This window comes from Ostrea edulis, chromosome 7, assembly GCF_947568905.1.
Source record: "Ostrea edulis chromosome 7, xbOstEdul1.1, whole genome shotgun sequence".
In the NCBI taxonomy this organism is placed as follows: Eukaryota; Metazoa; Mollusca; class Bivalvia; order Ostreida; family Ostreidae; genus Ostrea; species Ostrea edulis.
In genome coordinates, this window is record NC_079170.1 from 46,817,931 (window position 1) to 46,841,955 (window position 24,025).

The window sequence follows — 24,025 nt, forward strand, 5'->3', positions numbered from 1 at the left end:
ATTAAAGGTGGAATAACACGTGTTCGTGTTTATTTATAGGTGTAATCTATTGGTTGTAATGCTGGTCACCTTGTCAGGTGACATTTAAATATTCATAGCACGGGTTTTAACTGACCGCTGTTAGCGCGGAAAGATTTATAGCCATTCGAAGGCTCTTTTAAGTGCAGATAACACGTCTTTTGATTCGGGTGAGGAGCTGACTTTAGATACTGATAGATTGACAAAAGAAAACACAGGAGGGAATTCTACACTGGAAGTCTCAGATATTGTCAAATTATTTACGGGAGTTATACAGTCCCAATTTAAAACTTTCTCGGGACAATTAAAAGCCGAGCAGTCAGAGTCGATTTCAAAGAAGCTTAAAGAAAATTCTCTGCACAAGATCAAGTCCGAAGGTAACCGAATTCAATTTGAGTTTAATGCTGAGTTACTAGAGGGCTTAGAGAAATTAGAGTCGAGAGCTTTGATTTGAAAGATTCGGAGTCATTGAGCATTATTTCCGACCTAAGTAAAAAACTGAAAACTCGTCAGAAGCATATACGCATAGCAGACTCGTCTCCTGCAGGGTGGAAAACCGTCAACGAATATCAGTGTAACGAAATCGCAGACAACTCTGATGATGAAAAGAAGATCCGCAGTGCAGAAAACAGGGCCCTCAGACACCAAAAGCAGAACAAGAGATTTCAGCCTTATGGGACGCAAAAAACACCAGCAGCAGCGGGATCTCCAGCTCAATTGGTTTTTCCTGGGGCTTCTAATACTTTTCAACCCTTTCCTGCGTTTCATCAGCAGCAACAACAGCCATTTCTCTACGGCCAGGGCAGAAACAAGCAGACAAGGAGATAGCCTATGCCGTACGCCGTTTGTTTCAACTGTTTCGCAACAGGGCACTGGAAGTCCAACTGCCCAAAGGAAAAGGCCACTCAAAGTCAATGATAAGTATACAGGTTGTTTGACTTGTGTTGTTGAAAAGAGTAAAACGGAATGCGGTATAAAACATAGTCTAAAAAGGCATTACAGTAAATGGGAGGAAATAGGGGCTTTTCAATATATTTTGAAAATAGTACATTCTGGTTATGAAATTCCTTTTGTCTCCATACCACCGTCTATGAATTTTAGAAATAATAAATCTGCACAAATTAACGCTGATTTTGTCACATCAGAAATATCTCAGCTAATTAAGGCGGGTTGTGTCGTAGAAGTTACAAACAAACCATATATTGTAAGTCCTCTCAGCGTAGCAGAAAACAGGTCGAAAAAGAGATTGATACTAGATTTGAGTAGACTGAATAATTATGTGAGATATGAAAAAATAAAGTTTGAAGATTGGAAAACAGCCATCGATTATTTTGAAAAAGATTGTTATTGCTTAAAATTTGATCTTAAATCCGGTTACCATCATATAGATATATCTGATAGTTTCCAAACATATCTCGGTTCTCATGGAATGACAAGTTTTATTGTTATACCGTGCTTCCGTTTGGTTTGTCATCCGCTCCATTTATTTTTACGAAATGTCTAAGATCTATTGTTAAATTCTGGAGAAAAAGGGGAATAAAAATAGTTCTTTACCTAGATGACGGTTTCGTATTCGCATCATCTAAACATGAATGTTTGTCAGTTTCTGAATTCATCAAAAGTAGTTTATCAGAATTTGGGCTACTTATCAATATTGAAAAATCACTATTTTATCCAACTCAGAATTTAGAATGGTTAGGAATTTTGTGGGATTCAAAGTCTTTTTCTATTTCAGTGCCCAAAAGACGTCTTGACGACACAGTTGCTTCTTTACAGCAATTGGTGAAGTGTTTTCCTAAAGTGACGGCGAGACAATTGGCGAGAGTTGTGGGAAAAAATAATGTCAATGTCACCAGTTATGGGTAACATATGTAGCATTATGACAAGATTCTCTTCTATAGAGATAGCATTTAGAAAGTCATGGGACGAAAATATTGTATTTACGCATAAGAATGAGGTTCTAAATGAATGTAATTTTTGGCTACAATGTATACATTCAGAAAAAACACGATATTTACACATGCCGATTAAGAAAAGTGTCATTATTTACTCTGACGCAAGTAGTTCCGCTTCAGGAGCTTACACGGTTGAAGCTGATTCAAAAACGTTTCACTTAATGTGGAAAGAGTTTGAGAGGAGGATGAGCTCTACGTGGAGAGAGCTTAGAGCGATTGAGTTAGCTTTAGCTTCCTTTAAAGATAGTTTGGTGAACAAAGAAGTAAAATGGTTCACTGATAATCAGAGTTGCGTAAAAATCGTTAAGTCGGGTAGTATGAAACATCATTTACAATCCCTTGCTTATAATATTTTCAAGATGTGTGTAGAGCAAAAAATTTCAATTGACATTCAATGGATTCCCAGACTAGAAAATGAGAAAGCGGATTTTCTGAGCAATATCATAGATCATGATGATTGGGGTGTTACCGTAACGTTTTTTGACTTTGTTAACAGCTTGTTTGGGCCTTTTACTGTTGACAGATTTGCAAATTATAATAACTGCAAGCTGGAACGGTATAATTCAAAATTTTGGAATCCTGGCTCAGAAGCCATCGACTGTTTTACCCAAAACTGGGAACACGAAAACAATTGGTTAGTACCCCCAATTTACTTGGTCGTCCGAGCTATTAAACATCTAATTGTCTGCAAAGCTTTTGGGGTCTTAATTGTTCCAAACTGGCCCTCTGCCGTTTTTTGGCCGTTTATCTTTGATAAAGATACGATATATAGATGGTATGTTAAAGATGCTTTGTTGTTTAATGACTGTACAGACATACTGATTCAGGGTAATAACAAAACATGTTTGTTTGGGTCTAAATATTTTACTTCTGGAATACTGTCAATTAAGTTGTATGCAAGGAATGCTCAAGTTTCTGTTGACGAATTCATGATGGGTTCGGTATAGAAATGTAGATATGTTTTTGGGTGTATTGCAGATGAGCTTGGTCCTGGTACACCAGATTGTTTTATTGGTTAGATGTATTGCAGATGATATTTGGTCCTGATACATCTATGTATATGTATTTGGTGTATTGCAGTTGATTAAGGATCCTGGTGCACCATATGTAGAACTTTTCTAGTTTAAAAAAAAATTATTTTTGTATTCCGTTATATACATTTTTCAGATATATTTAAAACGGGAAGGTGGTCCGATAGTGTAAGGATTGAAGATCAGCGATTACAACAGCTACGGGACCTTTTACCAACTTTATGTCTTAAATCAAGAGCAGGCAATACATCGAGTCAATACAGGTACGCATTCAATGCTTTCTGTCGATGGTGCGGCACTTTTCTGCCGTCTATTTCTGCACTACCCGCAGCGGATGAACATGTGGCTCTATATTTAATTTCTATCGCCAAAGATTACAAATCATCAAACAAAATTCAACTAGCTACACATTCTATAAGTTGGGCCCATCAGTTAGCAGGACTAAAAGATCCATGTGAATCTGCGTCAGTGAAGTTAACAAAGGAGGGTGCATAAGAGAGACTTCCAAGCCTGTTGTGAAGAAAGAACCAATTACACCAGATCATTTGAAATTATTGGCTAGGAGATACAAATCGAACAATTTGTATAAAATGCGCACTTTATGTATGTGTTTGTTAGGTTTTGCAGGGTTCCTAAGATTTTCTGAGCTGGCAAATATTAAACTTAGTGATTTGTCATTTGATAATGTTTGCATGAGAATAAACATTGTCAAAAGTAAGACGGATGTTTATAAAGAAGGGCATGAGTTGTGTATTGCTAGAACTCATGGTGATACTTGTCCTGTTCATACTTTAGAAGAATACATTAAATTGTTGGATGTTGAAGTTAGTTCCTCAGAATATTTATTCAGATCTTTTGACATTCTGTAAAAATACTAATACATATAAGATTAGGAGAGATAATCGCCCTCTGTCTTATACGAGGGCACGAGAAATCGTTTTGGATGCTTTTGGAGAAATAGGGTTAGATAAGAGCAAGTTTGGTTTTCATAGCCTGCGGTCGGGCGGGGCAACATCAGCTGCAGCAGCTGGTATTAGTGACAGATTGTTTAAAAAGCATGGGCGGTGGCGGTCAGAAAAAGCTAAGGATGGCTATGTGAGAGAAAACATTAATGATAAACTATCAGTTACCAAAAATTTAGGTATTTAAAATTTCATATTCAAATTATTTTCTATATCGCTCTTCTTTGTCTTTCGAAATAATTAAACTGCACTATCAGAGCACTTCACATCCTATTATACGTGTTTGTGTTTATTTTATAAATTATTTATGTTCGTTTGAGTGGAACGAATAAGAACATAAATGTATTTATTAAAGGTGGAATAACACGTGTTCGTGTTTATTTATACGTGTGATCTATTGGTTGTAATGCTGGTCACCTTGTCAGGTGACATTTAAATATTCATAGCACGGGTTTTAACTGACCGCTGTTAGCGCGGAAAGATTTATAGCCATTCGAAGGCTCTTTTAAGTGCAGATAACTGAATACCCACCCACCCGCACTTGCTTTACATGTTTTTTAGATTGTTACTTAGTTTGTTTTGTTTTGTAGATAGGAAGATAAAGAAGATATGAATATTGTATATAGTTGAAATAATTAAACTGCACTATCAGAGCGCTTCACATCCTATTATACGTGTTTGTGTTTATTTTATAAATTATTTATGTTCGTTTGAGTGGAACGAATAAGAACATAATGGGCGTCTACACATAGTAATTAGCACAAGTTTACATAAACCTGTTTAGTCCATACCCCTTTATACATTTAATTTACATGTAGCGGGAGCTTCGAAGCGCATACGCTAAAATTCTTTCTAACATTGATTTTGAATACTCTTTAAGTCCTTGACATGCGGCAGGTCAAAATAGTGGACGATGATTGCAAGACCAAATGAATAGTTTTAATTGGACATGTACAGTGTATTAGCATATGCATTAAGTTGCATAATCATTCCATCCAAAGTCATCTTTATAGCGGGACATCTAAACGCATAACGTGAGAGTGTGCACTTTTGAGCTTTAGATAGCCTTCAATCTCCAGGCGCATAACCGGAAAGAAAATGAAGTGTACGCAAAGTATGACAAGGGGTCTGGGTCCCCAGTGGGCCCAGGACAAATCCCTTCTGGGGGCTTCGCCCCCGGTAGCTCCTGGGTTTTACCAATAAAATCACCTATTTTTGTGTATAGAAACATACAAAAGTATTCACAAAATTATTTTCTACAGCGATTTATTACGCCAACTCATCGTGTGTACATGGACTGACTTTACATTCGTTTTAGGATTTCTTTTTTCATTGTTTTCAACTGGTATATAATTATGGTAAATTATACTGATAACAGCAATATCCTAATCCATCTAATATATTTATATGTATGATGTACATTAAAGTGATACTCGACATGATGTTATTGATTTTAAATTCAAAAAGGACTTTAAATTTGATTGATTGGACATTATCATGCTGATTAAATTATAAACCGGGACTATATAATGCATTTATTTTTTAGGTACAAATATTGAAACGACAAAGATCTCTCTCTCACTCTCTCTCTCTCTCTCTCTCTCTCGTTCGTAAATGTTCTGGTAGTTTTAAATACCATGTTCCTGCTCCATTGGTATTAAGTTGAAAACCCACAGAAGCCTAATGTCTATGCATTTACAGTGAAACTTCTCCAAAGCGGCCCCTCAGAAAAGCGGTTCTCCCTCAATATCGGCCGATTTTCAAAGTCCCGGCAGAAACCTTAACATTTCCTTACAAAAAAGGTCTCACAAAACCGGCCACCCCTGAAAACCGGACATCGGCCACTTTTTAAAGTACAATTGTTAACAAACATGTGTAAATTACCCTTATAATACCGGCCACTATTTGAGGACTAGAAAATTTTGGTCAGAGGGGGATTAAGACCGGGCAGGTGTGAAAAATGACTGACCTACCGGCCAGGTGGGAAATTATCGACCGGAGGTGTGAAAAACACAAGTGCCCTCTATAAGTTCTACAGTTTACCTTTGCTGTCCAGAGTGTTAATTGGTGCTTGGCTAATCCAAGTGACCCTTTCAAATTTCTGTACGAAATGTTATAAATAGATATGCACATATTGAATGAATACAATCAATACGCCATATTGTTGCATCATGGATATAAGCAGTAGTTAATAAAAACAAACACATGACTGTTAATGATAATTTTCAATAGATATATATCAAATGCAGTTTTATTAAAACGGACTGTTTTCCATTATCTATGCATGTCAATGTAAAAATGTTTATTCATGTTTAATTCGTTTTAGTGCTATAAATTGAAAATAAACATGTTAGTAAATGATTTTTTTTTTATTTTCAATAGTGAAATAATAGTCCTTGAACACCATATTATATGGTTTGTGGTATGTCAATGAAATATCTACTAAAAATTGAGCTGAGATGTCTCAAAATGCTAAATTCTCGGTATACCGGCCACCCCTCTAAACCGGCCATTTTTTGCGGTCCGACAGCTGGCCGGTTTAGAGAAGTTTCACTGGTACTCACTATACACTGTACATGTACAAAAACTGTACTTTTTCTAGGGTTTTGGCTGTTTATGTGAGACCATAAGTACGTTTCAGAAACAGTAGATTCAGTAAAAGTCTTTAGTTAATATGTGCAAAATATTTGCCGAAATGTCCCAAAATCTGTCACAAAAATATCTATATTGATTGCAGTTGTAAGAAGAGACCCATGGGCCACATCGCTCACCTGATTCACCTTAGCCCATATTTAAAGATTTCCCCTATATATCTGCATGTAAAACTTTTATCTCTATTGTGACCCCAACCTATTCCCCGCTGGCTATGAATTTTACAAACTTGAATCTGCATTATGTCGGGAAGCTTTCTTGTAAATGTGAACTTCTCTGGCCCAGTGGTTCTTGAGAAGAAGATGTTTAAAGATTTTCACAATATATTTGTATGCAAAACTTTTATCCCCTAGTGTGGCCCCATCCTACCCACGGGGGTCATAATTTTAACAAACTTGAATCTGCACTATGTCAGAAAGCTTCCATGTAAATTTCAGATCTTATGGCCCCGTGGTTCTTGAGAGGAAGATTTTTAAATTACCCTACCCTATTTTTGTGATTGACAGGGGCATGACCCTTGATTTCAACAAACTTGAAATCCCTTCACTAATGGATGCTTTTTACAGAGAAAGCACTATAATTGGCGCAGAGATTGCATGACTCATAATGGAAAGTGTTGCATCCAACACAGTGTTAAATGTATCAACGTGAATGATATCAGAATTGATTGGTGGAGTAACATCTTGCATCCCTTTACACACGAACGTGTCTGGTTGGGATTTCAAAGGATATCATCGTTGTAATGTATAAATTTTCCGAAACCTTCAATCAATACCTAACCCCACCCCACCCCCCCCCCCAAAAAAAAACTCATGTATTATCCAGTCTACTGCGAATATGTTGAAATCCAGGTGACCGACCTGAATTTGTTCATTATATCCAAAGTTGAATTTAACCGATGCTGAACTATAGAAATGATGTAACTGGAGATTTATCTTTACTTCACTATAATAGACAGTTCAATATAGGCGACTTGAATTTAAGTGGAGTAGACGGTATTTGCTTTTTTAAAATTTTACTTTTCTCTCATCAAAATAGATCTCGTTACATCAAAATGCGCTTTAATTCAAAAACAAGAGGGAAATATAAATTATGTGTATGACAAAGTACAAATGGTGTCAAGTAAAAGATTTGAACCTGTTACCTCTCTATCAAAATATAGTTTCACAATCTGTAACAAATATTAATTAAAAAAGAAAAGAAACACATCGTACAGTTAGATAGAGAGAGTTACCTTGTAGATATAGATAGATAGATAATATATCCTGTCATAGGTTAATAGCAATTACATAACTTCCGTCCTGTTATTTTTATTTCCCTAGACACTTGAAAATGACCACACATGTTGTTGGGGTTTTTCTCATTAAATTCCGTAAACAATTTTAATGAATTTCCTGTGTGTTTTTATCATTTGATCTGTGTGAAGTTTTAGCGGTAAAAGAAAGAAAAAAAATGAAAGTGCAAATCTTGCTGAAACGCGTTTTTCTAGGATGTTTTTTCTTGGCGCTGCACAATCCACATGTCGCGTCGTCTCCTGAAGACAACATCTGTGGCCTCAAGTAAGAATTTAAAGAAATCCTATTAAAGCTATTGCTGAAGTCGTTTCTATGATTTTTGCACCAAAACATTGATACGTCACCAACTGTAGGTGAAGTGACAGATTTAAACAATATGCATGGTGCTCGGGGTCGCAGTACGGGGGTTCTTTATCGTGTCAACGCCCGACACAGGACCTCGGTTTGTAAGGTCGCATAAAAGAAACCGTGACGCCTTCTAAAAGCTTAGTGTTTTGCGAAGGAGCAGTTATCAAGTACATGTATTTTGCGTCCTATGTTTGACGCAGACATGACACTAGCGGGGATTGAGCCTACTATCTCCCAGTTACGTAAAGAACGCTCTAAATTATGAACCACCGCAACCGAATTTTTTGTTTTGTCGTTGTCATGTGTGGATGATAAGCAGTATTTTTTCGCATATGTGTCTACGAATGGCACATTATTGAATTGTTAAACTCGTTCTTAAAATACAGAAATGATGTACAGAGTGATATTGTCGCCCACTAATTAACAAGTTTCGGTTGTCAGTGAATACAAAACTCTTCATGTACTATCTGTGTTGGGATGCCAACGCAAATGTCCCCGAACACCTCCCCCATGTCGGAAACGAATCCAGGTTATTTTTTTTATGCCAGAAATGAACTCGGGACTCTCAGTTTACCCTAGAAACTAGATTTGGTTGAAATCTGACAGACTTGATATTTTGGCAGCCATTTTGAAATGGCGGTCAATTTAAAACATTTGAAAACTTAATGGAAAGAAATAGATGTATTGCGTATTCAAAATTGTTAATTGGCAAAGACGGTATTATAGTTAAACATAAAAAAACCAATTGGGCATCGTAAAGAATTAGAAAAGATATACTATCTAAAACATAATCAAGCACAGTATTGAGTATTGACTTGACATTTTTATACACTGCATTTATCATTTTCAAATAGACAGTGTACGATCCCATGGCGACAGTTACACAAATACATGTGGAGGTTTTTTTTTATTTACGTAGAAAGATATCTTCCTCGCACAGAAACCGATGTAAAGGGGGAAAATATCTACGATAAAGATGTTATAAGACATTAAGGAAAAAATATTCGTAAAAGAAAACAAAAAAGAAAACGATTTATTTGACATACCTTTCATTTGTTTACTTTCCTTATTTTATGTTTCAGTGATGAAGGCAAAACTGTTTGTTGTGCGTACTATTACAAACTCAGCGATGAATGTATAAGTAAGTTTATTCAAATAATTGGTACTTCTTCACAAACTAACTTCTCCTTTTTATGAGTTAACGATAAACCCAATCTGATGAACACCAGATCTTTGATCCGCCTCAATATTCCTAGCCTGGAGGTTATAAAACTTTTTCGAGCACGTGTTCATACTTAAACCCAAACTCCGTGATCTAAATAGTACTCGTACTCAAAAGTAAAGGTTATAAAACTTTTTATAAAATCATTCTCATACTCAAATGGAGTACATGCTCAAGACTTTTCGAGTATGCTTCGGAGCTTGCTCAGAGTAGTATTCAAAATAAACACGGCTGAGTTTGAGCATGAGTACGGTAAAAGTTTTATAAACCTCCAGGCCTAAATTCTGAGGAGCGAAGGCTACTCAATAGACGGATTTGAATTGCTGCATAGCATTCTACTCAGTATTCAGCACATTGTCTGAATTCAGCCTTTAAGGGACACGGACACAATTTGAACTGAAAATGTTCAAATCTTGTTTTCCCATTTTTAACGTTTACAATGGAATGTGAGTTGTTGCGTTACATTTGAGATACAGCACTCATAATTCTTTGATATGTAAACAAAGCTCCTGCAATGTTTTTGTTTATATATGAATTGCTTTATAAACCATATATCATGTTTAAAACAAATTGAGATGTGAAAGACACTAGAGACTGTTTAATTGTGGTCAGTATTAACTGGCAAAGTGAATAATCAGTTTTACCAAAATACAATTTCTCATGCAAAAAATAAACTCGATTGAGGAAATGTTTAAAGGTAATAAAAGGATGAAGTACCCACTCTATGATGACTTTTTGATGAGATTTAGGCACGAGTAGGAAAGTGTTCGAAATAAAAACTAACAGATGCATTTAAGTATGAACCATGCATTCTTAATAGTTTGCGGGAATCTTAAAAGAGTCGCATATGATGTTAACAATCCCCTCTTTCCCAAATGTGTGATAGGAATTTAAAATCACTCCCTGATGAAATGAACACAATCTGAATAATCTGATTAATAGTTTTACTTATGCATTTATTGATGATGCATTGTTTTTTCTTCAAAAAACTCATTATCTCTTTAATCACTAATTAAGACTGTCCACAAATGCGGTTCTTTTATTGACTTATTGACTTGACCCCTGGGTCGAGGCCTCTGCTGGTGGACTGTTAGTCCCCGAGGGTCTCTACAGCCCAGTAGCTAAGTACTTCGTTACGTGCTTGCAAATACGGATGTATATTCAATTGCTGTGATAAAATTTAGAAATTCATTTCAAAATTACTGTTTATCTCCGTCATGCATAGCTCTTATCCTTAAACGAATTTGACTCCACTTTTTAGCACTCTGTTTTTCCCTAAAATAGCTCTTACAAGTTTATTGTTTTTTCGGATTTCAAATATTTCGGTTGAGCATCACTGAAGAGACATTATTTCTCGAGATGAGCATCTGGTGCATCAAAATTGGTACCGTATAAGTTTTACATTTCTAGACAACTAGAAACTACGGAACCCCCTATGTGCAAAACACTTTTAAATGTTGAAATACACAAATGAATCATCCACTAAAAAGGAAGTTATTTAGTAAACAACACCATTAAAAACAATTGTTAAAGGAAATACAAGTTATTTCAATTATTTCGTGAGAGGTGGAATTCCTACATCAAAACAAGAGGCTCACCGGCCTTATCGTTCACCTGAATATTAGTTAAAATATCATTAATACCAAGAACTATAAAATCTAAAATGATTTTCTTGTTCTGCATATCTAAACTACTTTCTTTTTACATTCAGCAGCAATATAAAAGGAGATGTGTCTTTTAACACAAATGCCCCCGAATGTGTCCATACTGATGAAAGACTTCATAATATATGTTATATTAACACTATGTGACTACGAGTACTTTGGGTTTGTCTTAGAGTTAGAACCCCGGCATTGCGAAATTCAAAATTTTGGTACATCCGTGTCTGCTTCTCCTATACATGCATTTAGTGTTTATACAGTATCAGCACACTTAAAGAAGTCTTTCAGGAGATAAAGACAATAACCCTTACGATAGCTTTCGCTACAACCTGATAACAATCCCATACCTCCATGAAAACAGAAAATTTACAATTTTGGACAAGGATTATCTCCTCCTTCTCAATCAATTTAGTGTCAATAACATTAAAGATGTTATTTAAATGGGGTTTTTCACATAAAATCTATATGACACGTTTGACCCGCTCCTGGAGTCAACACCTCTACCCCGGGAAGTAATTTTGGTCGAGGTTTTCCTGCATTACATGACTATACATTTCGTTTATTTTTAATTGGTCAATTTTAGGCAGTTTTTGTCTCAATTCAATTCAATTCTTTATTGTCCTTGAGTTATACAACTCATCGGAATACATCTAGTACATGTACTTTTGTATACACAATATATCTAATTGTATAAGATAAACAACAGGTGAGTGGACAGGAGAAGATAGGAGGAGAGAATAAATTACAAATAAAAATACTATATATGTAATCGCATTATGAGATGCACATGTTATTAGAAAAATACTATAATTACATTATTGATTTACAATGCTAAACTTCGTATTTTCAAAGCTTGAACTAAGAATTTTCCCAAGTTATTGAGTTCTTTAGTATTGCCTACATTAAGGAGCTTAATTAATTCAAAGAAACTTGGTTTTGTGTAATAAAAACTCTTAATACATTTCTTTCTCAAATCTTTGTAAAATGGACATTTCAGGATAAAATGAAACTCATTTTCTTTATCATTATAATCACATACATAATGTAATTTACAAAGCCTCGCAGTCCTTAAACCATTATTGTGCCTGCCTTTTTCAATATTCAAAGAATGTGAAGACGTTCTGAATTTAATGATACTTTTTTTCCCTTTTAAGTTGATTGGTCTTTTGAGATACGATTGTAAACAAAAGTTATCTATTAAATGTTGATAAAGAACACTTTTTGGTGAACTTGAAAGAGACGACATTAGGTTTTGTTTGTAAATATCCAATATTCTGAATTCTATTATTTATAATCTTTAAGTTGATTCACACACGACTTTTCAAACAAATATTCTAAACCAATGCTTGACAGATCATGTTTCACATTAACAATCCAGCTGTCATTGTTTGCAATCATATTTTCATAACAATCTTTCAAAATACAGTTATTCGTGGTTTTGATTTTTAACCAGAATTTAAAAGTTCTCAATTTTCTTCTAATGTGCCAAGTTCACAATATACCATACTATTGTCTCGCCCCTAAGACCCCGAGAATGCAGAAGTCCTGGCATTTACAATTTCAGTCCCATTTGTCCAAAACATATTTCATTCCAAATCTGAAAGGAATTGCATGGAATTGTAATTATTTTTTAATTAAAAATGTTCAATCGTTAGCACACATTAATCACTATCACCATTTGCCCCAGTCTGGTACCAATTTTTGGCAGTTATCGGCCCAACCCTAAGAGGAGTCCTAAAATTTACAACCTATGTTACTCTTGTCTCAAAAGTGTTTCATATCAAATTTTTAAATAATTAGTAGGGTAGTTATCAGGAAGTTAAAATTGTTCCATTGTTAGCGCACGACGGATCACGCATAACAACGGACGCAGACCAAAAGAGAGTGATACAGGTGACCTGAAATGAAGTCATTCAATAAACAACAAAATAGAGGGTGATGCAAAATTGCTGGCACACGTGACCTAACCCGAGCTACCCGTTTCAAATGTCATGACCTTTGTGGTAACGTTTCTGACATCGGACCAGGCGATCCAGATACGGTTCACGTTGACGGCACGTTACGTCACGTTCACTTTCCTGTTAATGTCATATGAGAAGAGAAAGTGCGATGGGGTGTTCGATAAGAATGTATACTAACCAACCCACTCGGTCAGGATCATTAAGTATTGTGGTGACGCTCTTATTGGTTTTTGCTTTCAGGAATGAATATTTTTGTAGTTTGGTTATTATATTAAGTTTTTTTTTAAATTTTGTAATTCAGTTGTTTGGTGGGGTTTTTTGTCGAAAATTGATTTGATGATTGCGGGTTTTCATCAATATCAATTTTCATTGAATGAATTGTTTTTATAGTTGATAATTTGATAATTTCATATTAATTATTTTTTCTCTCTCTATTTTTAAGCATTTTTTTTTTCTCTAAGGAATATTTCATCCATCGACAATATGTGTTATTGAACACAACAGAGTTTTTCCCACTTAGATATACTCTACATTATTGCATTGAATAAGGGTATGTCTGTAACATACCGAAAAAAGAAAAGAAACCCAATCAAACATAGCCAGTTGAAATAGCATAAACATTCCATGACAAGCAACATGTAAATAATAAACAGTCCATGACAAACGACATGTAAATAATAAACAGTCCATGACAAGCGACATGTATATTAACAAAACATAGCACACAGTACATTTAGTGTAGGTAATACTTGTTTTGAAGAGAATAATTATACAATTTCACGGGATGTAGCACAAGGATGTTTTTTAAATCCATTTTCCCTGTAGTGTAGTTCACGTATTGTATAGTACAAAATGTCCTGGTTATTAATCATTCATAGTTATTTACATATTTAAAGTAATGGAAACATCATTATAATGATAAAAATATAAATACATTCGACACAATCAGATGAAAGAGCTCTAGACCAGAGGGGAAAACTTACATCTGAACAGGTGAAGACGAACGGAGGTTTGGTATGAATTGATGGCTATCTAAAAACATCACTGACTACAACAAATGAATTTGGTCAATTGTTTCTATATTTAGCACATTTTATTCAGTGAATGAAAACCTTTCAAGTTTAAGAGTGTATCAATAGAATACACACTGAGAGAAAGAACAAAGAAAACATGAGGAAATAAGCCCTAGGGTGTAGGGAGGTTCAATTAGTGTACACACTCACATATACATTAATGAAATGGTAGACCGCTTTAAAGCGACTGATTCACAATTTCCCCCAACATTTTGTTGATCGACATACTGTCTAATTTGTTTTTTAAAAAAGGTTGTACACAAAAATTAGAGTTATGCTTTGTGACAGATCTAGAAGAGTTTAGTATTAGTTGTGTAAAAGACAAGATTGAGGTATCGTGTTATAGTTTAGAAAGTTATGGGAATGTGTGGTTATCGATCTAAATGTATAGTATACAATGTACTGTACATCACATTTCAGGAAATTCGTTAGGTACAATGTGCCATTTGAAAGTTAAATTTGTGTGTGAAAAACCTGCATGGTTTAAATTACAAAATTAACATTTCACTAGTTTGCTTAAACATAAATAAGGTTCGAGTCTTGTTTACATAACACATATGCATAGTTAAAGTTAAAGTATTGCCCTTACCCTAGCATTAAGAAGGTTCAAATGTTGGCTGTCAACTTTAAATGAATTGTATTTTTAATGTTTAATATCAAAAATGAAAAAGATATGTTCACAAAACGTGAATTAGTTCCTATAACGAAAGACTGATTGTTTACAACAGATGCCATTTTATTCCCATATAAGAGTATATTAAGGTATATCCAGTAAGTCGTTTGTGTTGACAAGTATAGTTAGTACATTCGAAAAAAAATATTCAATTTCGTATTTGGCACTTGTAGGACCCTGACTTTACCTACAATATTTTTGTAAAGAATGTGTACATCGGTTTAAACACCATGCTTAACATTTCAATAAAATAATAATAGCCGTTAACTATTGTGTTGAAAACTTGTCTATTGATCAAACAGTTGATCAAGAATTAACATAAAATGTAAACAAATGTGCAAGATAATTGCATATATACTTATGTAAATACAGCTTTTGAAAATAGTAAATTGTCGTTTTTTTCGTGGTGTGTGCTATTTGTTTATGTAATATATTTCTTTTGAAAATTTGAGTTTTAAATAGCCAACAGTGTCGTGGCCTTTTCAGTGCTTATATATATATATATTATATTATATTATATTATATTATAGGATTAAACATTCTTTTTGAAGAATTTATCGATGTGTAAACTCCGGACATTTTACTCACAAACTGAGTAAAAGTGCGTAGCACTTTTATGTTAAGTTTGAGAACAATTACTAAAGAAAGAATTGTTGAAAAGTCCTGTACTTGAATTCAGTGTTTGTTCAGTGATATTTAACACATATTAAAATGTAAAACTTATACGGGTACCAATTTTGATGCACCAGATGCGCATTTCGACAAATAATGTCTCTTCAGTGATGCTCAACCGAAATGTTTGAAATCCGAAATAACAATGAAGTTTTAGAGCTATTATAGCGAAAAACAGCGTGCCAAAAAAGTGGAGTCAAATTCGTCTAAGGATAAGAGTTATACATGAGGGAGATAATCCTTAATTTTGAAATGAATTTCTAAATTTTATAACAGCAATTAAATATACATCCGTATTTTCAACCTAGTAACGAAGTACTTAGCTACTGGGCTGTAGAGACCCTCGGGACTAACAGTCCACCAGCAGAGGCCTCGACCCAGGGGTCATAATGTAAAACTTATACGGTACCAAATTCATAGAAGTAAGATCAACTTACTTGTATCTGGCATTGAATGAGACGGGAATGAACAATAAAACTTTGTTTTTATTCGACACATGTGTGGCCGAGCACAGTAATTGCATGGTAATTTTGTCTGTAATAATAATGGTAGGGGCCTTATACCATATCACCACCGAATAAAGGATAATAATAATTTTATTACTAAACTGTATGGTATAGGACCCCTACAATTACTATTACAAAATAACCAGTTGAACTGTTCCTCTGGGCCACGATGCTAGATGCAGAGGGCATGCTTGACAGTGTCCATATGACGAACAGATTTATAGTGATTCGGTCTATATAGTTATAGGCAAATATCCTTCAAAATTCTCTAATGCATTTTATCAAAGGGTTAAAGAGTAAATATTGAATTATAACTCTCAAACTACAGTCATGTATAGATATATTCGGGCACATGTTTTCAAAATTTTAGATGTCAAAATACATCTTTCCTTTGATGTTTAGAGTGCCCGCTGGGATCCACAGGCCTAAGATGCGATAGGCGTTGTAAGTTTCCCGAGTATGGAGAGCTCTGCCTGCAAAAATGTAATTGTTCTCGTGAGCGTTGTCATTACGCTTATGGATGTTTGGGTAAGTCTTCTAAATAACATTCAAAATACACATGTAGTGGTGTAAGTGGAATTGTTAGTATTACTTCTGTACATGTGTATTTGTTTATCTTTGGTATACTACAGAATCTTCATCACCAATTACAGCAATGACCTCTGAGGCTGTTAATGAGCAATTCACTTCAACCTCAACCGGGATTTCCAGACACGAAAATAATGGAATATCTTTAGAATTGGGAGAGACTTTGAAGATGTATGGCTTTATCTCCATCGTGATTGGAGCTGTTGTGGTGATACTTCTTCTGATAGTAATCATTCAAAGACAGTCACAAGAATGTGGAAGACAAAAGTACGGACAGAACAAAGTGCTGGAAGAAGCACCGGCTACTTACGAATCTGTTCCGGTTATCGTCAATCACACGGACCACTATACACAACTCCAGAACCACTCTGAAACGTTAGGACGCGGTGTTGCGCAGCTGCAATGTGGCAGAACCCAAATCCCTTACACTGATCAATCGGGAACATCCTTCCAGGACAGACAGTGTTCAGTATTGTAAAAGTCCTTCTGTTGTGATGTATACATGGACGTGTCAAATACAGAAATCATCGAAAAAAGTCTTAATTCTAAGCTTGTTGAGAGGGGTCAAACAATTCTCATTCATGTAATAAACGAACATGCAGATACTATAGAAAATAAAAACGCTTTGGTAGTATGGATTAGGCAGATGATTTCATACTGGTAAGCACAATCTAGGATAGTTGTACAAATTGTTGATATCCTGAATTCGGTCACGTGATAATACTTTCTTGGGTACGACTATAATTACCGCTTCAAAGGTATTTGGATCAATTTACTACATTCACCCAGTTAATTGCTTACGCAATGACATCATGATAGAAACAAGAGGGTGCATTAGTAGATTTGATCACGTACCGACTTCATGCTACAATGTATTTACCGATGAAACTCTAAGAATGATATTTTATTTCTTATATTTATATTTTGATTTGTGTTCTTATCGAGGTTACATACGTATATAGCAAAGGACCGAAATCTACAGAGGTGTGCATCATTGCTGACGATATTATTTAAAAGTCTAAAGTTAAATTCAGGTGACTGCTTATCAGGAATATCCAATAATTTACATCGATGGATCTATTTCCTTGCTAGAAGTTCAATGCTAAAGTCGTCATTTAATTCATTGATTAATCATATGCTTTACAAAACCTCTATGGTCGTTATAAGATCTGGTTTGCCAATACAATCTATCATTGAGTCAAATGCTGTCTGATGTGTTTCATTCAGATTATTAGATGCTCTTGGCACACTGATTTTGACTACGGATAACTCCGTTTACCTGATCAAGATATAGTACTCACGGCGGGTGTGACCGATCGACAGGGGATGTTTACTCCTCCTAGGCATCTGATCCCACCTCTGGTATATCCAGGGGTCCGTGTTTGCCCAACTTTCTATTTTGTATTGCTCATAGGAGTTATGAGATTGATCACGGTTTGTTGTCTTCACCTTTCATATACAATATTTCCATTAAAAACCCTTATCTATGGTCACTAACATCCACGATTCCTGTTTTGTGTGTTTAAAACTTTCAATTAGAAAAAATGAATTTTTTTCTACAAATCGTTTAAAAACAGTATAGAAAGAATTCTAAATTCACACAATTAGTTTCACATATTTCTTATACAGTTTCAAAAATCGTAAAGCTGTTTGAACTTGTCCCCTCTTTAAATATTTTTTTCTCATAAAAGTACACATTATATCCAATTTTCGAAAAACAATGCATTGCCTTTATAAAGAAAATTGCAACTGTTCCATATCGGATGTTGCAAATTTTCATCCGATGATATCATTTGTATTATGTTGATGCAAGCCTTACCAGGTAAACTTAGTTTTGAAGCAACCTGCATAAGTTTAAATATAGCTACATGTGTACAATGCAGTATCTCTGCTATGCATGATTCAACAAATAAAGTTAGCTTTCTTCCATTCCATGATTTAAAGAGTTTCTCTGTATCGTGAAAGGTGAAGATAACGAACAGTGATCAATCTCATAACTCCAATAAGCAATGCAATATATATAGTTGGGAAAACACGGACCCCTGGACACTTCAGGTGGGATCAGGTGCCTAGGAGGGGTAAGCATCCCCTTGTTGACCGGTCACACCCGCCGCGAGCCCTATATCCTGATCAGGTAAACGGAGTTATCCGTAGTCAAAATCAGTGTGCCAAGAACGGCTTAACAATTGGTATGAAACATGTCAAATAGCATTTGACCCAATGATAGGTTGTATTGACGAACTAGATCGTTATAACGACCATAGAATTTGGTAAATGCTTACTTCAATCGAGACTGTTGAAACCCCTGTACCATCAACTTGTGTGTCAGTAGCTTACCTCGATTTAAAAACTGACTATATGCAGAACAAGCTCTTGCACATCGAATCAGTAGATTATCGCATTTTTTATAACACTATTTTGTAATGTGATAATGTGTCAAATATAAACTCCTAAACACCTTACTGCTTTATACGTTATCTTAACACCATGTAAGTCATAATAAGTACAAATATTTCAGATTGCCTAATAGGATACATTCTGCCTTTCTTATGTTTATACATGTATTTTGTCCTACTTGTCGCAAAATCTAAAAGTGTTCAATAACATTTCTTCAAATAAAAGTTAGATAATCCACGTGTTGTACACTTGTTTTTCTTAATTGTTTATTGTAATCTATGTCTTGATTATGTTGGGGTTTTTTTCTTAGTAGCTAGAATTTTTGCTACAAAGAAATCAATAGGGCTGATATTGGACAACCTTGTCGAATGTCACTTGTCATTTTACAAGTTTTACAACTTTTAGATAAATAGCCATCATTTTTCATCTTAAACATTGGACTTGTATAAAGACCTTTTTTACACATTTCATACAAATATTGCCTATACTGAATATTGGAAGAGTTTTTAAAAGACTCTACGGAGTCTAAACCTTTTTCATAATCTAAGAAAAGTAGCATACCATTTAAGTTTTTTTTTTCACCGTAGTCAAAAAAACGTCGAGTATTATTTTAACATTCTCTCCTATGTCTTCCTTTTAGGTATGCAGTTTGATTTTCGTTGGTTAATTAAGATTGTATATTCTGAAGTATTTTGCCAAAACGAAAGCATATGTTTTAAAAATCTGTGTTTCTCAAGCTTATTTTTAAGTTCTCTTTTTTGCCTTTTTGTACATAAGTGGCACAATAGAAAGTCTGCGTATATGAAAGTTTACCTTTATCAAAAATATCTTTTAGGGCTTTATTTGAAAGGACCAAGGTGCTCCCAAAATCACTTATACGAATCTTCTAGTCCAGGTGATTTTTCCATCTTAACATCACCGATCGTAGTAAGTCAATGGTGGATCGTTCGCTTTGAAACCGACAGTTCGTGATTTCAAGCCCCGCCCGTGCTATGGCCGCGTCAAACCTAAGACGTAAACATAGGTACATGTAAATATTGCAACTTTGGCATTAAGCAGTGAGAATTATGGGTCTTTCAGATATGACCTTAAAGTGCAGCATAGGTCTAAATTTGTGGTACTTTACCTACAACAGGTGACGTCTCAATATGAGTGAAAAATTCCAGACAGGACGTAAATCAAACAAACAACCGAACTGAAAGGTACTGACAGCATATTTACACATATTTCCTTCTCAAAAAAAAAACCCAACAAAATTGTTGTCTGAAAGTACAGCTACAGAATTCGAAACTCTGTTTGTCCCATATATTCAAAACATTATCACACTCGTAAATTAGCAGTTATATATCCTTCAAAGTTCAATGGAAGCACATTGTTGGACTTTTTCTAGAACAAAATGATAAAACCAAATCCTCAAATTTACTTATTACTTATTTAGCCTATAGAATATACAAGCATAGAATGTTATGAAGATTAAATTCTTTAAGTGACACGACTTTTAATATGTATAATAATGTTAAAAAATCAATATGACTTCTGTGACGAGGCCAGTCTTCCAGTAGGACAGTCTTAAAAATGATATTTTATGTTTTTATTCATCAGTATTGAAGTATATAAATGCAAGAGAGCATAAATATTTTGCAAATCTTTTTAAATTGATGTAACATGACTACTGTGACGAGGCCAGTCTTCCAATTGGAAAGTCTTAAAGGGATGCGAATGGACTTTATTTGCCGTAGTGATACATCCCTCTTGAAACTTCATGTTATACATATACTCTTATGTTTTCATTACATAGTATATTATCCTTTAAGACTGTCTACAACGTATATATTATCCTTACATATTTATTACAATAACTATACTTACGACTACATTGTTTATACATTATTCCTTATGCAATTTATATGTTACATGTATTCTACTGATGCTATATCTACATCAACATTGTACATGATTTATATGTTACCTGTATTCCACTGATGATATATCTACATCAACATTGTACACGATATGTCTATCACTTTGAAAAATACTTCTAACAAATATTTGATATATATCATCATACATATCGTAATATTATGTATTTTTATATAAATTATATATGTGCCTTACATAAAATGATAATCATAAAATACATTTAATCCAATGGGCCCCTGGCTTCATAGATGAGAATTAGGCGGGAGTATCCGAGGATATTTTATTCCAACTAACATTATGTATACTTTCAAATAAATGATGGAATTATAAAAATAAAATATGACAGGTGAAATAATCACCTTTGTAAACAGTTTTAGATAGGAATAATGATCAAGGCTACGTTGATAACATTTAAAATCCTTTTTAAATTTGGTAGGAATTTCCCCTTGTCATATAGAATGCGTATTTTGAAATATAAATTTCAATTTGGTATTTGGCACAATTGTTTGAATATGTCTACATATATGGGCAATTACAAAACTATTATTAGAATTGGTTCTATCTTGATCAGGTGAAGGGAGAAATCTCGTCGTCAAAATCAATAGGTTAAGAACGGCCTAACAATTGGTATGAAACACGTCAGAGAATATTCAACAAATTGACAGTTTGTTTTTGCAAATAAGACAAACTCTATAATTTGATCAGGTAAACGGAATAATATATTGTCAAAATCCGTATATATAACGTTCTAACATTTGGAATGAACACATTATATATACACCATTCTACCTAATGACAGATTGGATGTACAAATTAGATGAATATAACGAAAATAGAATTTACAAAATGCTTACTTTAAAGGATGCTGGAGGAACCCCTGAAACATTTTTTTCCAGTAGATGGTTTAGAAATGAATCAATTATGCGCAAAAAATCTCTTTGGTATCGAATCAGTTGAGAGACATAAACACAATCAGTAGTTCAAATCAGTATTAAAAGAATTGTCTAAGAATGGATATCAAATATTGTAGACAGCGTTTCATCAAACGGTAGGTTGTTTATCCAAATAACATCATTATAACGACCATAGAATTTTGCAAAAATCAGTTTCAGAGTATATATTCAAATGGTTTTAATGAAAGAAACATTTTGGATAACTATTCACAAAATATAAATGATATCATAATTTTGTATTTTTTATAGAAATTATGAGATTGTTCACTGTTCGTTAGCTTCACTTGTTTATGAATGTTAATGAGTTCCATCTGGTGGCCGAGTGGTTAGAATGTTCGCCCCGCATGCGGGAGGCCGGGGTTCGAATCCCAGCCGCGACACACCTAAGTCGTTAAAACAGGTAGTGATAGTTCCACCGCCAAACGCTCGGCATCAGGTGTGAATGTCACGGGTCCTCGGAAATGACCTTAAAAACAGATGACCCGTTTCACAGTAGGTGTGGCACGATAAAGAACCCTCACTGCTCAATGGCCATAAGCGCCGAGCATAGGCCTAAATTTGAAGCCCGTCACCGGTCTTGGTGACGTCTTCATATGAGTGAAAAATTCTCGAGCGAGACGTTAAGCAAGATACAATCAATCAATATACAGAAGAAGCAGTTGTCTATGATGTAAAAAAAAAAAAAAAAAAAAAAAGCGTAGTCCCTATTGAAAAAGTGAAGGTAACTAACAGTGATCAATTTCTTAATTTTTATAAAGAATACAAAATTAAAAGTAGCAATTTATTGTGAAAATTATGGTGTATAACGATCTAAAGCCGTATATTTTGATGCTGTTGGTTTTTTAAAAGTACTCTTCCTGTTTCAAAGGCTATCATTTCAATGATGATAGAAACATCATTCATTTTTCGACATAGTCGCCAACGTGGCGGTTATACTTGTATAATACAAGTGTCAAAATCTCAAAATATCCAAGTTTCCACTTCACTTCACGTTTATCAGATTGACAGCTTTTTGGGATAGATCCCTGGGGGGTAAAATTACGGGATATTCCGCGTAACCTAGATAAGATTTATCTCCAAAGGTGCGAGAGTTGCAAACTACTATCATATCGTCCAGGAGTCCGTATTTGCCCTACTCTTAAACTTGTCTCATTCATAGGAGCTATGAGATTGAGCACTGTTCGTTATCTTCACCCTCTTCATCTTCATGGAGTGGCATTTGTCAGTGTAACAAGGACCATTCCTTAATATGACCGCACTTTTGCAAATTATAGTTTTCAAATCAAACATTCTGACAAGTCGTAAAATAAAGATATGTTTATGTTTGTATGAAATTCGGTAATCTACATGTTGAAATAGTGAGAAGAATTGATTGAAAATTCTACTCACCAACACCGATTTGTCTTTTGAAATATAGCATCACAAAGTTGGCAATTCCTCACGATATCCATAGAAAGTGTCTAAAATATGATTTTTTTTGTGTTATTCATTTGATATATAAATTTACACAACACAAAATGGATTACATAAACAATAAAGTTAGGGATATCATAAGTTTTAACATTGATCGCTGCCTCAGCAATGGGTCCGTTGGTTGTATATATCGTTTAACGTCCCGCTCGAGAATTTTTCACTCATAGGGAGACGTTACCATTGCAGGTGAAAAGCTGCAAAATTTATGCCTATGCTCGGCGCTTACTGCTTTTGAGCAGGGGGATCTTTATCGTACCATACATACTGTGACACGGGACCTCGGATTTAGTGGTTTCGTCCGAATGACCGCACCATTTAGTCGCCTCTTATTACAAGCAAGGAGTACTGAGGACCTATTTTTAACCGGATCTCCACGGGACTGCAAGATAGAAATATCAACATGTAACTTAAGCTATGTCAGCATTCCCCATAATTATGTTCACATGCAAATTAGATGTGATCGAACAAGATATAATATAAATCCTACATAATAATGGTTTATTGACTATCGCCAGCTTTTTAATACCGCCCATCCTGCAAGATGCAAGTAATTTTTGCCATCCCTTGCTCATTCTTATCCGCTCATATTTAACTCGCATGTAACCATAATTGTGTTACATGAAAAGGTGAATATACTGAACAGTGATCAATCTTATAACTTCTAT

At 34.7% G+C, this 24,025-nt stretch overlaps 2 protein-coding genes across 5 annotated transcripts; both read left to right on the forward strand.

Annotated features, from left to right (window-relative positions):
• Positions 1 to 45: 45 nt before the first annotated feature.
• Positions 46 to 4,635, forward strand: LOC125682957 (uncharacterized). 3 transcript variants are annotated; one of them, XM_048923602.2, is made up of 3 exons: positions 46 to 1,880; positions 3,141 to 3,267; positions 3,378 to 4,635. In XM_048923602.2, exon 1 carries the CDS (start codon positions 617 to 619, stop codon positions 1,520 to 1,522), a length of 906 nt encoding a protein of 301 aa, XP_048779559.2. In that variant the 5' UTR covers positions 46 to 616; the 3' UTR covers positions 1,523 to 1,880; positions 3,141 to 3,267; positions 3,378 to 4,635. The 3 variants fall into 3 exon arrangements, with proteins under 3 accessions (XP_048779559.2, XP_056000543.1, XP_048779558.2); XM_056144568.1 differs by having other exon boundaries at positions 4,557 to 4,635; XM_048923601.2 differs by having other exon boundaries at positions 3,141 to 4,635.
• A 3,197-nt stretch (positions 4,636 to 7,832) lies between these two features.
• Positions 7,833 to 19,251, forward strand: LOC125654974 (uncharacterized). 2 transcript variants are annotated; one of them, XM_056144569.1, is made up of 4 exons: positions 7,833 to 8,177; positions 9,344 to 9,402; positions 16,432 to 16,557; positions 16,683 to 19,251. In XM_056144569.1, exons 1-4 carry the CDS (start codon positions 8,071 to 8,073, stop codon positions 17,093 to 17,095), a joined length of 705 nt encoding a protein of 234 aa, XP_056000544.1. In that variant the 5' UTR covers positions 7,833 to 8,070; the 3' UTR covers positions 17,096 to 19,251. The 2 variants fall into 2 exon arrangements, with proteins under 2 accessions (XP_056000544.1, XP_048741037.2); XM_048885080.2 differs by having other exon boundaries at positions 7,836 to 8,177; positions 16,662 to 19,251.
• The last annotated feature ends 4,774 nt before the right edge of the window (positions 19,252 to 24,025 follow it).

Coding starts and splice junctions, on each gene's coding strand:
- LOC125654974 (XM_048885080.2), top strand. CDS start 8,071: ATGAAAGTGCAAATCTTGCTGAAACGCGTTTTTCTAGGATGTTTTTTC. Junction 8,178..9,343: donor GACAACATCTGTGGCCTCAA/GTAAGAATTTAA, acceptor TTTATGTTTCAG/TGATGAAGGCAAAACTGTTT. Junction 9,403..16,431: donor ACTCAGCGATGAATGTATAA/GTAAGTTTATTC, acceptor TTTGATGTTTAG/AGTGCCCGCTGGGATCCACA.
- LOC125682957 (XM_048923601.2), top strand. CDS start 617: ATGATGAAAAGAAGATCCGCAGTGCAGAAAACAGGGCCCTCAGACACC.